Genomic DNA, 15,877 nt, shown 5'->3' on the forward strand with positions numbered 1-15,877 from the left:
TGACGGAGACCCTCACGCCGACAGCCTGCACTGGCCCTGGACTGAGTCTAAATGGCAATTTTAGAACAGGAGGAAACCTCAAAATTACGACTTTGGTTTTTCTTTCCTTATTTATTACATGAAAGGCAGCCCGAGAGAGATCAGACTCTAAGTGGAAGAGACTGTCTGTGGGGCTTGGCTTGGGTGCGATGTGCCTCCTCTTCGGTCCTAATACATAAACACCAGCAAACCACGAGCTCAGCAGAGGCAGCCTCCCCCACTCTGAGGCCACTGCCCTGACCAGTTCTGCCTGGCCCCACGGCCCAAACCCCCAGGGAGAGCCCACCCGGCCGGCCTCATCAATGGGCCTCCCACCCACAGAGGACGAAGATGGGAAGGACAGTACCAGCTCTCTTGGGTGGAGGGTTGGGAGAATGGCCCCCACTGGAGGTCCTCGGCCTGAGCCCCCATGGGCTCCCAGCCTCGTCCCCAGCGAGCCACCAGCCATCTGACACACCTGTGCCACGTGTTGTCACCCTGCCACACCAGCCAGGCGAGCGAGCTCACGACTCAGCAGGCTCTCAGAGCGCAGGGGACACTGCTGGTGAGGCAGCCCCGTAGGCACCTTCTGAAGCTCTTCACCCCAAATTTTCAGAGCAACCCCGGCTTTGAGGGGCGCCTGGGGTGGGGGTGGGGGGAAAGAGGCTTGGAGCCCCTCAGGCAAGTGCGGAGCAGCCCTGGGAGCCCCAGCCTCCCACATGGGGACAGGGAACCTCCCCACGGGTCTCCCACCTCCAAGAAAAGCCACCAGCACATCAAGGGACCAAGGCTGACCAAATGGAAATTCACGTCCACGGGGCCACTGGCCTGCAGCTTGAGGGTGTGGCCCCCAAGTCAGAGCCACACGGTGCTCAGGAAAATGGCAGCCGTGCCCCTTGGCTGCAGATGGCTCCTCTGCCCCCTTACACCTGGCTATCATTTCTTCCCAATCTCTTAAAAATAGTTTTTAGGGGCCGGCCCAGTGGCGCAGTGGTTAAGTTTGCACATTCTGCTTCGGTGGCCTGGGGTTCACCAGTTTGGATCCCAGGGGCAGACACGGCACTGCTTGGCACACCATGCTGTGATAGGCGTCCCACATATAAAGTAGAGGAAGATGGGCATGGATGTTAGCTCAGGGCCAGTCTTCCTCAGCAAAAAGAGGAGATTGGCGGCAGTTAGCTCAGGGCTAAACTTCCTCAAAAAAAAAAATAGTTTTTAAAGGCCACAAATAAATCAATATCTAGGACTCCTAAGGAAATAATCCGTAAAACAAAGATTTATGAATGGTCAGTGTTTATTACAACAATATTTACGTTGGCAGAAAAAAAGGAAACAAACGTTCGACAATGGGAGATTCCAACAGGGAGGGCGCCTTGGGCCAACACTGGGCCGAGAGCAGAGTGAAGCCAGCCGCTAGGGCCTCCGGGCCAGACCACGGCTTGGGGTCACAAGGTCCTGAGGGGCGAAAGGCACGGGCCAGGTGCAGGCAGGTGGAAGTCGGGCCACTGGATGACAACGCAGCAGCCCAGGTGACCCCTGTGAAGAAGGTCACACGCTGAGTGGCGTGCCAGAGCATCAGGGGATGATGTTGTGAAGGACATGCCCTCTGCACACACAGTGCGCATGTAACACGTAATGAGGATGCGTGTGCACACTGTGCACCTCCCCACAAAGAGCGAGGGTGGAGGGGAGGCCATCAAGAAGGGACAGCTGGCACCAAGCGCTGATAGTGGCCTTTTTGGGGGAGTAGTCACTTTTTTCTCATTCTTGAAAACTCAGAACTAGGTTTCCCAAAATGTCTACAGAGCAGGTGTTATGTTTATAATTAAACAGAAATGCTCACAGATTTAACAGCATCTGAGACTTATTTTTAAAAAGTCTAGGTGTTATGTCTCTCTTGTCAACGATTCCTTCCTTTTATATCAAACACTGAGTCAATTTATCATGTATAATAATAAAGGCAATTTCTGAAAACTAAGTTTAAATGCAAAATGAAACATAGTATATAATTCAGAGCTTTGTGAATAAATGCTCATTTTATTTACCCTAAATTAGAAACGCACTCACAAGCCCCAGCTGGGCCGTCTGCCTCCCACTCGAGTCTGGGTCCCTGCAGATGAGAGATGCCCCATATTCACCTGCTGAACTGTTGCTTTAATTATTTTATTGATCAAATGTTTTCTGTTTAACTCCTGGACCAGCTGGGTCCAAACTGTGGCAGATGCTACAAACTTATCCATTCCATTTCTGGGCACACAGTAGGCACACAATCCACAGTAAGTGGATGATATTCACAGTCCCTTTTAGAAAGCTCTACGTTTAAAATAAATGAGTTTTATAAAGAAATTCTATTTTTTCTTTATTTTTAATTACAAAAGAAACATATCTTCATTGTAACAAGTCAGTCTACGTGGGAAACGTGACTACTGTCCCTTCCTTTGCCAGCCCAACACCCTGAGCCACCGCCAGTGCTGACTGCGCCCTGCACATACGGATCTTCTCCGCGGGCTCACGAGACACCGGGAAGAACTGGATGGCTGGATGGAAGGGGTTCCAAACTTGCTTACTGCACAGGACCACACTGCTATGACTTGGACCTGCTGTTTCTCTCCACCATGTGATGGCTCTGTCACCACCTCTGGGCTGGCCCCAGTCCTTCATAGGAGGGACACAGTGTCCGCAGGACAGCAGCACCCACACAGACGTGCTCCCCCAATCGCTGCCTGCAAACACCCTATGAGGCTGAGTTCAGCCGTTGCGGCTGCCCGCAGCCTAGCACTCGGACCCTCCAGGCCTCAGCATCTTATCCCTCTGGGGACAGGAGCAGAGCTACTCAAGAGGTGAGAAATGTCGCTGCCGTGCCCTGGAACTCTGACAAACGTCCGCTCACATGAAACCTGCGGGGTTTCCACAGACAGATCCAGACCGTGATAGTGGTGCGGGCCTGGGGACAAGCTGCCGGCTCTTCATGGCCTTGTGCTCTAGGGGCTGGTCTGTCGCCGGGCTGGCTTCTCCGGGCTGATCCATCGCCAGGCTGGCCTCTGGAGGCTGGCCCATCGCCTGTTTGGCCTCTGGGGGCTGGTCCCTCACCGGTTTGGCCTCTGGGGGCTGGTCTGTCGCTCATTTTGCCTCTGGGAACTGGCTGTCCCAGGGCTGTCCCAGCGGGTCATGGAGGCACACACCTGCCTTCCAGTAGGCCCTCTGTCATTCAGTGTCCTTGCCACACAGAAATTTTCCATTTTTATATAATCAAATCCATTATCTTTTCCTCTTCGGCCTTTAGTTCACTGATCACTCAGGAAGTTCTCCCACGTTCCAGAGGTTATTCACAATATTCTCAGAATGTTCCTGATACTTTCGTTTTATTTTTTCACACTGTAACCTTTAATCCCCATGGAATTTGGTTTATATGGTGAGTTAGGATGTAATTTTTCTCAAGACACCAATTAAGCCAACTCCATTTTATAAACATACCTCTCTTTCCCCAGTGAACTAAAATGCCATCTTTATCACAAACTAGGCTCCCATATACATTTTCATCTGCTTCTGTAATCTTGCTGATATTCTTTGTCTATTAGGAACCTAAGAATATCCTGCTTAACATTTAAAAGTGACTGTATCGGCTAGGAGATGCTAGATATGCAGTAAAGCCCCGCTCAGCTAACGAGTTCATCACTTTTGTTATAATCTATGTTACACATGTATTATCTACAATCACACTTCCATACACTGGCTCAGACACAAGGCATCCACCCAGCTCTTTTACCTTCTGAATAACTTTTCTGGCTTAAACTCTAGCTACAGCCAATTAGCCAACATTCAAAATTCCACATTTATTCTTTAATTTATTGAAATTTAAATTTAAACTATCCTCTGCCCACTTAGAGTGCATCCTGCTTGATTAACAAACAGAAGTCTAAGGGAAAGTCCGTGTCACCTGGCTGCACCTCCACCTCACCCCCCACCACAGCTCTGCCAGCGTCTGCCGCTCTCCCTAGGTGTGTGGACACCCGCGCACTGTGGCTTCTTCTCCGTTCTTTTCCTCCAGACACTGTTCTTTCCCACCACTTCTATTTTTAGTTCCTGGAATCTCAGCCTTTGGCTGGTCTAGACTGTCTGCTTCTTATTCAACCAAGGGCAAATCCACCATTTTCTGTGAATCAAAATAAACTAAATTCATAGAAAATCCCTAATCCTAATTTCCACCGTTATGCCTAAGAAATGAGAAGTCCTTGGAGTCACCGGGACTGTCTGCCGGCCCCTTCTGGCCAGAACACTGATGAGGGAGGCAGCCCCCGATGGCCAGGTCGGGAGGACCAGGGAGCAAAGAGGAACAGAGAGGGCAGAGGTCAGGCCAGCCAGGGAGATGGGGGACAAAGGCCGTGAGGTCAGAGGGCAAAGCGTGGAGTAGGTCAGGAAGGTGGGGGCACAGTGCAGAGGGAATGTTCCAAATAGTGTGCACGGTGGTCTGAACCAGAAACACAGGACATGATAATCACTGTATGTGTGAAACTGGTGACCATCCCACCTACTGACCAAAGAGGAGGGCCTCCCCCGGCCAGCCCAGCACCCCACGCACCTCCAGGTCTCCCCGCACTCTGCAGTCAGCAGCCGGCCTGGTGGGATCCTGCCTCTTGTGACAGGAGTCCTCCTCCTGATCTGCTCTCTGAGCTTCTGCCCCTCATGCCACGCCGAGCTGGTGACGCCGCTTCTGTGCTGTCCAGGCCGGGCTCCTCCTCACCACCGGCCAGGCCCCTCGGACCTCCTCCAGGAGGGCCCTGTGGCAGCGACTGCCCCTCATGGGCTCTGCTCCCAGATCAAAGGGCGCCTGGCCCACCAGAGCCCAACCCGCCCAGGAAGCTCCGGGCTGTTGGGCTCAGAGGACAGGCAGTCCCGCGAAGGCAGAAGGAACCATGGTGCCATCCGAGAGGCACAGATCACTGCTGCGCTGCCCAGAGCAGAGCCAGCTGGTCCCCCGACCAGGGCCTTCTACCCAGGCCCAGCGCCCGGCCAACTGCCCTCCAGCCATCACCTCAGATCAGGTATGTGCCTCTCTAAGCCTCAGTTTCCCTGTAAGTAAAATGGAGAAGACTGCCTGCGAAATGCCCAGCGTGGCTCCTGGCACACTCACAGAGTCAGACTCAGCAACAGCAGCGCTGGACTTTTATTCCTGCTCAACCCCCACCCAGACCCGAGACGGTGACCAGGGCAGTCACTGTCATCTCCAGGGAGACTCCCTGGTGCTGGGACAGGGCAAGAGTGACATCTCTGAGGGCGCAGACTCACGGGGCACTGGGCTGCGGGGACACGCCCTCGCTCCGGGGGCTGGGGTCCACGGGGCGTCAGCCCTCCCACAATCCCAACAGCTGTGCCCCTCGAATTATTCTGAACCTCCCCAAACATCTCTGTAGTAAATCCTCATCTTTCCATAAAATCTGCTTCCACCAAATTATCACAGTGAGTGTCTGACTGATCACAGAGAGGTACCCCAGACGACAGGATGGCAGCAAACACAGATGCACATAATTTAACACAGCTCAGAAAGAGGAGGCCATGGCAAGGAGCGAGGGCAGTGCCTGGCCAGCGCAGCACAGCACCAGGGCCCGAGCATCCTCGTAGACACTGAGGCCGGCCCTCAGGCCTGCACATGCCGATCCAGCTTCTCAAGTAGAGATGGTGGCCGGCCCCACATGCCAGGGAGGGGGTGCTCATGGACAAAGGGGGACCCCCAGCCTTAAGCACAGGAGGGATGGCTCTGAGCACGAGTGGTTATTCACATGGAGCATCCTGGTGGCAGGCGCCCGTCCGTGTGCCCCATGTCTGAGCCCCACAACGAGGCAACAGTGCAGCTGTTGCAGGAAGGGAATGTCTGGGGCTTTGCCGATGTGGGGTCATGACTCTTCACATTCTAACTCTGTTTCTCTATATTCCCCAAATCTTCCTCAGTGAAAATATTTCTTTTGTACACACACACGCACATGTGCACACACACATGGCATGCCATGACCTGGGGCAGAAGTTGCCGGCAGCCCTCAGGGGACAAGAGTCAGGAGCATCTAGGCCGGAGACGCTCAGAGCAGAGCCCCGGGGAGGAGGGAGGGCAGCACAGCGAAGCCCCTCCCCCGTCACATCCCTCACTGTCTCCTCCTTTCCCCTCCCCCTGGGGCTTTCAAAGTGCCAGCGCCTGAGTCCGAGCTGGGATCAGGTCCTTGGTGGGTGGACCAGGCACAGGTGCTGTTTCAGAGCTCCCCAGGGGACCACCATGTGCAGCAGCTAGAGGACAACCGCCCAGATGGCCCCCACGGCTTCCCCTCAGGGTCGGGGGCACTGCAGCAGGCGCCAGTCCCCGTGGCTTCCCCTCGGGGTTGGGGGCTGGCACGTATGTGCGTGAGCACACAGAGCATGTCCAAGCATGAGTCTCTGCCACCACAAGGTGGTCAGTGGGCTGTGAGGGCTATCACGTTAGCCTGTGCCCAGGAGAGGGCGGGATGACCCACTGTTGGGTCATTTAGCCCCCTAACCCCAAGGGGGTCTGGATGGGGCCTCAGTGTAGGACACAGTCCTTTGAACACTAACAAGCTCACCCCTGGCTCAGGCTTGATGGGGACTATGAATCCAGCCAGTGGGACTGATCTGAGAGATTCTGGCCCTGAGACCCTGGACGTGGGACAGTCCCTACGCCTCCACACTGAGACCCTGCAAAGACATCGGGTGACACCTGTCATCACTCAGGGCTGCTCGAGGTAACAAAATTAAAATGACAATGCAGAACAGCAATTTATTGAAGCCATAAATGGGCCGGCAGCCCCACCCACATGCCCCACGCACAGCAGCCATGAAAAGGCTCCATATTTTCAATTACACTCATGACAATCCCTCTTTCCAAAATAGCCTCTACCCACACAAGCTGTTCAAAGAACCGCAAATGTAACAGCAGGGTATGTAAAACCTCCACACAAGGTCATAATTAGGGTCCTCCCTGATGGCAATTCGAGCAAAACGAGTGCTTCCAGGGGCTCCTCAAGTCCCGAGTCGCGGCTGGGGTGATGACGCACAGCAGCAGTAATTCAGAACAGAATGCGCCCTCTGAAAATGCCTCCTGCACGCTGTTGGAGGGGCAGGAGCCCACCCTACCATCTAATTCCAAGAACAGGCAGGAGCAGGGCTTTTAGTGGAAACAAATCAAACAGCAGCTACAGCCTGTGTGGCCAGGTACATGGCACTGACCAACCTCCCCGTCAGCTCTGGCCCCACCGCCCCACCTGCACCCCAGACTAGAGCACATCAGGCAGTCTGTATGGTATGTCATCAGACCAATTTGGCAACAGCAACACAGACAGGGGAACAGAACCTTCCATCTGAGGGCGTTGGCACAGCAGCCAGAGGGGCTTCTCCCTGAGCTGCGCAGCCAGCTCCTCACCTCGCCTCACGGGCGCCAGAAGGAAGCTGGCCATGGGGGAGGGTTTCACCCAGGAAAGCCAGGGCCCCTCTCCACAGAGCTGGAGCACAGCACGTCACGAGGAACACTGTCCACGATGACCAGGCAGGCAGTGCGGCTAGATCCTCAGCTCAGCTGGAGGGCACGTAGCTCTGGACCAGGGGTCCTCAGACTTCTGCTGCACAGAACCCCTGGAAGCAAAGGCCACCAGGTTATCAGAGTGACTAATTCCATAGGTCTGGAGTGGCATTGAACATCTACATCAGCAAGCTCCCAGGTGATGCTGCTGCTGTGGGGACCCCCCTCAGAGAGCCCTGGGTGGAGGGGGAAGAATTCAGGAGGGGATGATGGGCATGCCAGCTCTTCCTGCTGGCTGCAGATCCCTCCTCTCCCACCTCCAGGTGGGCCCAGCAGCCTTCTCTCCCAGAGGAGCAGCAGAGATGAAGGCAGCTCAGGAACAGGCTCAGCTCTCAGTGCAAACGGTTTCAAAGAGGAACCTTAGCAGGAAGGAGACCCTTCCCTCAGCCTGGGATCAGACGCCAACAGGGTGGGCTAGGACACGCAAAGAGACAGGGCCAGGGGCTGGGCTGATGCACAAGGATGGGGGGCTGGGCTGATGCACAAGGACTGGGAACTGGGATGATGCACGAGGACAGGGGGCTGGGATGACTTACGAGGATGGGGGGCTGGGATGACGCATGAGGATGGGGGGCTGGGGTGATGCACGAGGACAGGGGGGCTGGGATGACGCACAAGGACAGGGGGCTGGGATGATGCATGAGGACCGGGGGGCTGGGATGACGCACGAGGACAGGGGGCTGGCATGATGCATGAGGACTGGGGGGCTGGGATGATGCAAGAGGACTGGGGGGCTGGGATGATGCATGAGGACTGGGGGGCTGGGATGACGCATGAGGACTGGGGGGCTGGGGTGATGCACGAGGATGGGGGGCTGGGATGATGCATGAGGACTGGGGGGCTGGGATAACACACAAGGACGGGGGTGCTGGGATGACACATAAGGACAGGGGGTCTGGGACAATGCACAAGGATGTGGAGGCTGGGATGAGGCACAAGGATGGGGGTTGCACAAGGATAGGGTTGCACAAGGTTGTGGGGTAGGAGGAGCCCAGGGAGGCACTACGGCTAGAGGGACGACCCAGGCTCTCCTGAGGGTTCTGACCTGGAGCTGAGAGCGATGCACCGAGAATCGCTTCTTGACTGGGGGTAGGGGCTGGGATGGCCCTGGGACAGCCTGAACTCGTGATACTGGGCCCGGAGCCACACCAACTGCAGGACCAAAGGCTGCTCCTTTCCTCTCTGTTGTTCGTGGGGAGAGCTCATTCAGTGCGAGTTGCCTCCTTCCTAGGACAGTCCTACAGTTGCTCCCTGGCACTCAGAGGTCCCTACCCCAGCAGACAACCCACCCCAGCAGTCTGGACTGGACTCTTCCCTGCTCAGCCCCAGGCATCGCCTGAGCGTTTGGCAACAGCCACCTGACACGACACTGGGACAGCGCATCATGTGTGACGAGGAACAAAAGGAACATCAAAGGAACAGATCTGAAACTAAGGCAGGCCCCCTAAGCCCACGTGGAGTAATCACGTCGCTTCTGACAAACTTCTGAAATAGAGAGAAACGTGCTAACGAGAAAACCAGGCTGCTGGCCTCTGTGGCCCAGATTTCAGGCTCGCACAGGTTACAGTAGAGATCTGTTGAGTGCAGGATGCTCATTAATTCACTCCACAAACCATTGTCAAGCATTTACAAGGCGCCAAGCAGACAGCCTATAGAGTGCGGGGCCACCTGGAGGAGCCCTCAACGCACTCACATTCTGCCACATTTAAAAGCCAAACCACAAATTTATCTGTGGACCTCAAAATGAATTTCCTCTCCTCATGTGCTAACTTTCTGTTCTGGACTTCCCGGGGTTTCCTTTATTAGACTTGAGTCCAAGACTATCTCAGAAAGACTCCCGGTCATCTGGCCCTGCCCACGTCAGGGGAGGGGGGTGGGATGAGAGGAATCACTCAGCAGTCGCTGGACCAGAGGGGCCAGGGCAGCAGCGTTTCCAGCTCCTGCTGTGCGAGGTCCAGACACAAGGCCAAGCCGTTCACTCACTAACGGTGCGGGGCAGGCCAGGGCCGACACGAGGCCAAGCCGCTTGCTCACTAACGGTGCGGGGCAGGCCAGGGCGGACACAAGGCCAAGCCGCTTGCTTGCTAAAGGTGCGGGGCAGGCCAGGAGCCTTGTCCCACCTTGAAAAACAATACCTTGTTCTTGGCTGGTCTTTAAACTGCACCAGGCAAAATAAGTGGATCTTTCTGCTGTACCTAATTTTACTCATAGAAGCAGCTTGTTTTCTTTATTCTTCACTAGTCTTTGCTTATCCTCATCCGTTAATAAAACTGGGCCAGTTTTTGGTAGAAACCTGAGAGCTTATTAAGCACACTCCTCTCACACGTGTTTGGTGCTGACTTCCACGTGTGGGGAGAGGGTGGATGGTCTGAGTCGCCAGCGAGTCCGAGGAGGAAGACGGGGGTGGAACGGGCTCCATCTCCTGCTCAGCTGGTGTCATGTGCAGAAAGCCGAGGTGGGCAGCCCACCCCGCGGGGAGTGGTGCTGCCAGAGGCACCGAGCAAGGCCTCGCCGCGTGAAACCCTCCCTCACTGGTGGGTGTCTGGAGACCTTGTCCCACCGTGAGAAGTGACAGCTTCCTCGGCATCTCCTGGCAAGGTGTGCAGGTAAATGCAAAGCCCCAAAGCCAGGGCTGCAGGCCAAGCCGGGCAGCGACCACACCGGCTGTGCGAGGCTGCCCCCCACACAGAGCCGCACTTGTCTGGTGCCTGGATGGGGTCCTGCGCGCCAAGCACAGGCTCATCACAAGATAACCTCCTACGGCTTCCAAAATAGTCAACTGATTCACTAATGCCCACTTCCTGTGAAGGAGCCTGCGCCACAGAGATAAAACCATAGAATGATCCAGAAGGAAAGTCAGGAAGCCGGAACAGCACGCTGACTCACTTCAGCATTGCCTGGGGCCCAGCGCCCGCGGTGGGTGCCCGCCGCTGTTCCCGTTTCCTCCGCAGTGCACGCGCCCGTGTGACCTTCTTTGACCGCACGCTCTGTAACCTGCCCGACTCTGAACACCTCCATCTCCTGCTTCTACTGCATCCCACGGGAGGTACAGCCTCCAGGGAGATTGCTGCAGACGCACCTGTTCCTCAAAACCAGACGTAAACATGAGATTATGCTTCTTGGTCAACATTCTTCTTCTGAGTCATGACCAGCTCAACGAAGAAGCAGGATGCCCTTGACAGAGAGGATGCACAGGCTCAGACGCAGCCTGCAGCCCGGCCAGCGACGTCCTGGGCCCCCTGCAGGTCCCCTGATGGAGAAGCGGGAACCTGAGGCCTGGGGGGCCAGTCACACAGCTGAACCCACACAGCAAGGGGGCACGGGGCCGGACCCCGGGTGCCCATCGCCAGCTCCCACCTTCTGCGTGCAGCCATGTCCCCTCAAGGACCCTGCTGGCGGGTGGTGCTTTCAGCTGGTTGTGAAAACGTCAGTGGCTCACTCACCAACCCTGCGACCTTGAGCAAGTCCTTCCCCTCCCTAAGCCTCACTCTGCTCCCAGGTGACACACTTCCGCAAGGCGCACTCTGGCCTGGCGCTTTACAGACACGAAGCCACTCAACAATCCTACGACGTAGCTATTATGATTCTCATTTTACAGACACTAAAACTAAGGCACACAGAGGTCAAATGACTTCTGGCAGGTAAGTTGTAGATCCAGGAGAATCAGCAGCAGGCTGGCCACTCTGCCCTCAGCCCCAGGGTCCTGCCCACGTTGTTCACCCCTAGACCATCAAGCGGTGTCTGGTCCACACTGCAGGGGTCCTCCCATCTGGTGTGCACAAGACCTACCTGCTCCAGCCCCTAGATGTGACCGGCAGCTCTCTGAGGCCACATTCCTGAGGAGAGGCAGAGGGAGCTGGGCAGACACACGCTCGGTTTTCACAAGCATCAACACTGCCCCAGGCCCAGCCCGACCGCACTGACGTTCTCAGGTGGCACCCTGTGTACTGTCAGGTGCTGTGGCCGAGGGCCTCCACCTGCTAGTTGCCACCTTCCCCCCTCCCAGTTGTGACAAACAAAAAAAGTCCCCAAACACAGCCCAGTGTCCCCGGGCGGGGGGGGGGAGGGGGGGGCGCAACACTGCCCTGGTCTAAAACCACAGCACTAAGGAAAGGCGTGTATCTGGACACCCTCATTCCAGGTAGGATGAGACGTGGGACGAGCCCAGGATGGGCCATGCAGAGCCAGAAGTGGGCACGGCCGCCCGCTGCTGCAAGTCCATCAGCTCTCAAGGAAGGAGCAAGGTTTGTCAGCCACTGAGAATGAGACACTCGCCTGGCCCCCTCCTCCAGGTTCTCAGCTCTGCTTTCATGGGATCCATGACTCTGAGTCTGTTTACTGACCGGGCAAGCTGGGTCCCAGAGAGACAGGCAGGGACTCCCTGCTGCACTGGTCCTCGAGGCTGGAGCCCCAGGTTCTTGGGAAGCTGCAGACCAGGAGGACCTTCCAGAGAGGGCGAGCCTTGCTGTGCCACATTCGCCTGGGTGCAGAGCCTCTCTGACTCCGGCTCCGAGTGACTGCTTCCCTTTCTTTCCCCTCCACCCTACAACAGAAACCTTACAAATTACAAAGGAACCCAAAGAGGAAAACAGACAAAGGACCAAGATCTGCAAGTCTGTGTGCAGCCTGCTGCCTGCCAGCCGGGCCACAGCCGCGCGGGTCCCCCATCCACTAGTCCCGACTGTTCCTGAAGGCGGTCTGCACTCCAAGACACACGAACATAAACACACAAGAGGGGCCTGGTACCCACAGCGCCCCCTGGCCCTCCTTCTGCACATTTCTGGGAACCTACGACACCTCCGCTGTGAGACAGACGGTCGTGATTGGCCCAAGAAAGGGAGACCGACAACCACACAAGGCCAGGCACACCCTCCCGGCACCACCCAGCGTGGCCGCACCTCAGAGCAGACGAAACCTCAGGACAAGAGTAAGGACTTCAGGTCTGACTTATTTTAATGATACAAGTAAGTGCTGCCCTGATTCAACGGGGCCACTTGATAAATTAAAAAATGAGCCCTGCATGGAGTTTATCATTTCTGAGAATTTCTCCAGGTTTGGAAGACACACAGTATGCAGTATGCAGCGTGTGCATGTGTACATGACGTGTAAACGCTCAGCATTTGTTCCTAGGAGAACAGGAGAAGTGGGCTGGACCGTCCCGGTCTTCCTCATACAAAGGAGAGCTCACCTCCCAGACCTGAACATCCCCATCACGACCATTCCGTAAATACATGATCTTGCCGATGGGTTCGTCTGTAAAGTCGTGGAAGGCACGGCCTCCTAGTGAAGTGCCCAGTTCTGGCTCCCCAGGCCCTACGAAGCACCTGTAGTGGCCCCAACCACATGGCACAATCTGGGTGGCAAACGTCAGGCCCAGGGCTGCGCGCACCTGCTTCAGCTGGTGCAGAACCGCCACCTGCCGCCCAGGAGTGCACACGGGAGGAGAGCTTTTGAAAACTAGGTTCCCCCAACTGTCATCTGTGATTAACACCTGGAGTCACGCGAACAGCTCGTGCTGTGCCTGTGGTGACCCTGCAGTCCTCGGTCTCACACGGACTTCTGAACGTGTCCCCGTCCTCACTCAGCCCAACCCCACAACACCCCCCAGATCAAATGCTACAGACACTTCCCAGATGGTCCTCAAATATCTCACTTGACAGGCAATGCCGTCACCACGTTCTGGCTGCAGTGACACTGACATCCGGATGAGCTTCTAGAGCCAAGGCGAAGCTGCAGGGACGGCCGCCCTCCCAATGAATGGCGTTGCCACCGCCCGGTACTGGCCGCTGGACTGCAAATCAGCAGGTATGTCCCACCCTAAAACCACCGACATTCTTACAGCCACAGAACCAGCAGATCCAGCACAGTTCCCAAGAGGAAAGCTGACCAGGCTGGAAGAGGCCAGGGCACAGAGGGCAGGGGCCAGGTGGTCAGCACATGGAGGGCTAGGAGTGGCCAGGGCAGGGGCTGGCGGTCAGCGCATGGAGGGCAGGGAGAGGCCAGAGCACAGAGGGCAGGGGGTGGGTGGTCAGCACATGGAGGGCTGGGAGAGGCCAGGGCAGGGGCCAGGCTCGGAAAGGAAACAGCAGGAACACAGAACTAAGCTACTACTAATCACAGCGCATAACGATGGGGCGAAGAAGAAATAAGAGCCGAATTCGAGGGCCGACTCCATTTGCTCTTCCCTGCTGACCGGCCCCCCTCTCGGTGACTGGACCGTCGGCCCGTCCAAAGGATGCAGGGAACAGAGAGAACCCCCAATGCACTTCAGGAAACAAACGACAGGAACACAACAGGAGCAAACCGTCCACCCAGCGGCTTCCCCCCACACAGCCCCCACAGTTGGCTGAGCGCCCAGGCTCAGGTCCCGAGGCCCAGCCCTCTGCAGACACACCCCGCGGAGCTGGGCAGCAGGCAGCGACGAGCGGAGAGCAGACGGCGCGCAGCTGCAGGCAGACGGCCAGCTGGGCCAGGACGCCGCACACGGCCCTGACCGTCACCTCGCGAACGTCCAGCCAGCTGTAGCCCCCAGCTCAAGGGCATCAGTCCCCCCCGCAAGGCCTCCCCCCAGGGTGGTGTCCACGACAGCAGAGCAAGCGAGCAGGCAACGCAGCTCCTGGGAGCCCCCAGTGAAGCCAGTGCGGACAGAGCCGCGTGGAACCCCAGCGCCGGCCACGTCCACGGCCGCAAGGGCGACTCCCCACGACCTGCGTGCAGTCCATCCGGAGACATCCGATCTGGGTCACCAGACCCCACCCCCCAATCCTCCCATCACCACACCCCGCCCCCCAACCTCCCATCACCAGACCCCATTCCCCAACAGGGAGGCAGCTCCCGGTAGGCGCCCGGTCACTCCTAACTGCCTGCAGCTCAAGTGCCAGGTCTGCTGTGGTTTCCTCACCTTGTTCTCCCTCTGGAATCCCAGGACTTTCTCCTGAGCAGCCCAGCCCAGCCCCGGTCCTCGGAGCTGGTGAGACTGGGAGTCCCAGCTGCGCACAGCAGCTGAGGGAGCAGGCCCCACACAAAGAGGATAAAAGAGCTCAGAGAAAACCCCACGAGTGGGCCTAAAAAGTCAAAACTTTCTGACACAAACACAAAAACAATGCAGGAAAAGCCCTTGAGTCTTGGGAAGTGGACAGTCAGGTGGGAGGCCAGCTACCCCCGGCTCTCAGACCACAGGTGCCCCACACGCACCCCGGATCCTGGTGCGCCAGAGCCAGGCTGGTCTGCAGTGTCCGGGCCGAGGAGGAGGGTGAGGGCCTGTCGAGAAGCAGAGACCGTCTCCAAACCCCGCACACCTGCTCTGGCACACGAGGCGGCTCCCGCTGCAATGGCCCACTAACCAGAAGGAGCCAGCAGGCGCTGGAGCCTCCCTCCCACCCACGCTGGGCACACAGCACCTGCACCTCCACCCGAGTCAGGGCCCAGGCCTGCACACGTGTCCATGCATGTGCATGTGCCTGTGTGTGCATGTGTGCATGTTTGCGTGCACATGTGTGTGCATGTACCTTGTGTGCGCTGTGTGTGCACGGGTGTGCACATTCGTGTGCATGTCTCTGTGTGCATGCATGCATGTTCGTGTTTGTGTGTGAACACACGTGTTCATGTGTGCCCACATGCGCTTGTTGATGTGTACGCGTGTCTGTGTGTATGTATGTGTGTGCTCACACACACAGCTGTGTTACAACAAGAGGAAACCTCGTAAGAAACTGGCGACCAATGACTCCTCCCCATCTGACCCTCTGCCTGGCGGGTGCCACCCTGGGGAAGTCCCAGAACATGGGCTCCTCTGTGAGCCAGACCAGCTGCGGGACGTCCTGAAGTTGTTGGTGTTTGTTTCCCACGTGAACATCACACAGGCGGAGTGCACTGCCCTTGAAACTCACCCCAAAAAGGAGATAAAATACCCACATGTTTGCTCGTCAGTTAAAAACTGCTCAAGGGGGTCAGCGCGAGACAGGCCGCAGAGCCCCTGAGAAGGCTGAGCCGGCCTGAGCGCCTGGAATCCCTTGCCCAGCCCTCTCCCCAGACCATGGGAAAGCCAGCCCGGCACAGCGTCCCACTGCAGGCTCAAGGATCCAGCTTGGCTGGTCCCCAGGGCCTGCCCATGATGGATTTTCTGGAACCGCTTGCATTCCTGGACCTCTGCTGACAGCTCTGTACCACAGTCTGACCCAGCCTCAGGAAGCCCCACTGTGGCTGGGCCAAAACAAGCAGATGCCCAGAGCCTGGGGCCTGGGCCGAAGCCCCCCTATGCCCGGTTTACTGCTGGCTCCACCATGC

General features: G+C 56.9%; 1 protein-coding gene across 3 annotated transcripts in view; it reads right to left on the reverse strand.

Moving 5' to 3' along the window:
• RASA3 (RAS p21 protein activator 3) overlaps nt 1–15,877 on the reverse strand; it is an 89,567-nt gene that overhangs the window by 64,503 nt on the left and 9,187 nt on the right. Inside the window, exon 2 of one of the 3 annotated variants that reach the window (XM_023621904.2) lies at nt 7,439–7,647. The exons of the other annotated variants lie outside the window; for them this stretch is intronic. Within the exon in view, the coding sequence (XP_023477672.1) occupies nt 7,439–7,472 (34 nt within the window). The 5' untranslated portion in view covers nt 7,473–7,647. The remainder of the gene's footprint in view (nt 1–7,438; nt 7,648–15,877) is intronic. 3 annotated transcript variants of the gene reach the window in all.

The sequence above is a fragment of the Equus caballus genome, chromosome 17, assembly GCF_041296265.1.
Source record: "Equus caballus isolate H_3958 breed thoroughbred chromosome 17, TB-T2T, whole genome shotgun sequence".
Taxonomy (NCBI): domain Eukaryota; kingdom Metazoa; phylum Chordata; class Mammalia; order Perissodactyla; family Equidae; genus Equus; species Equus caballus.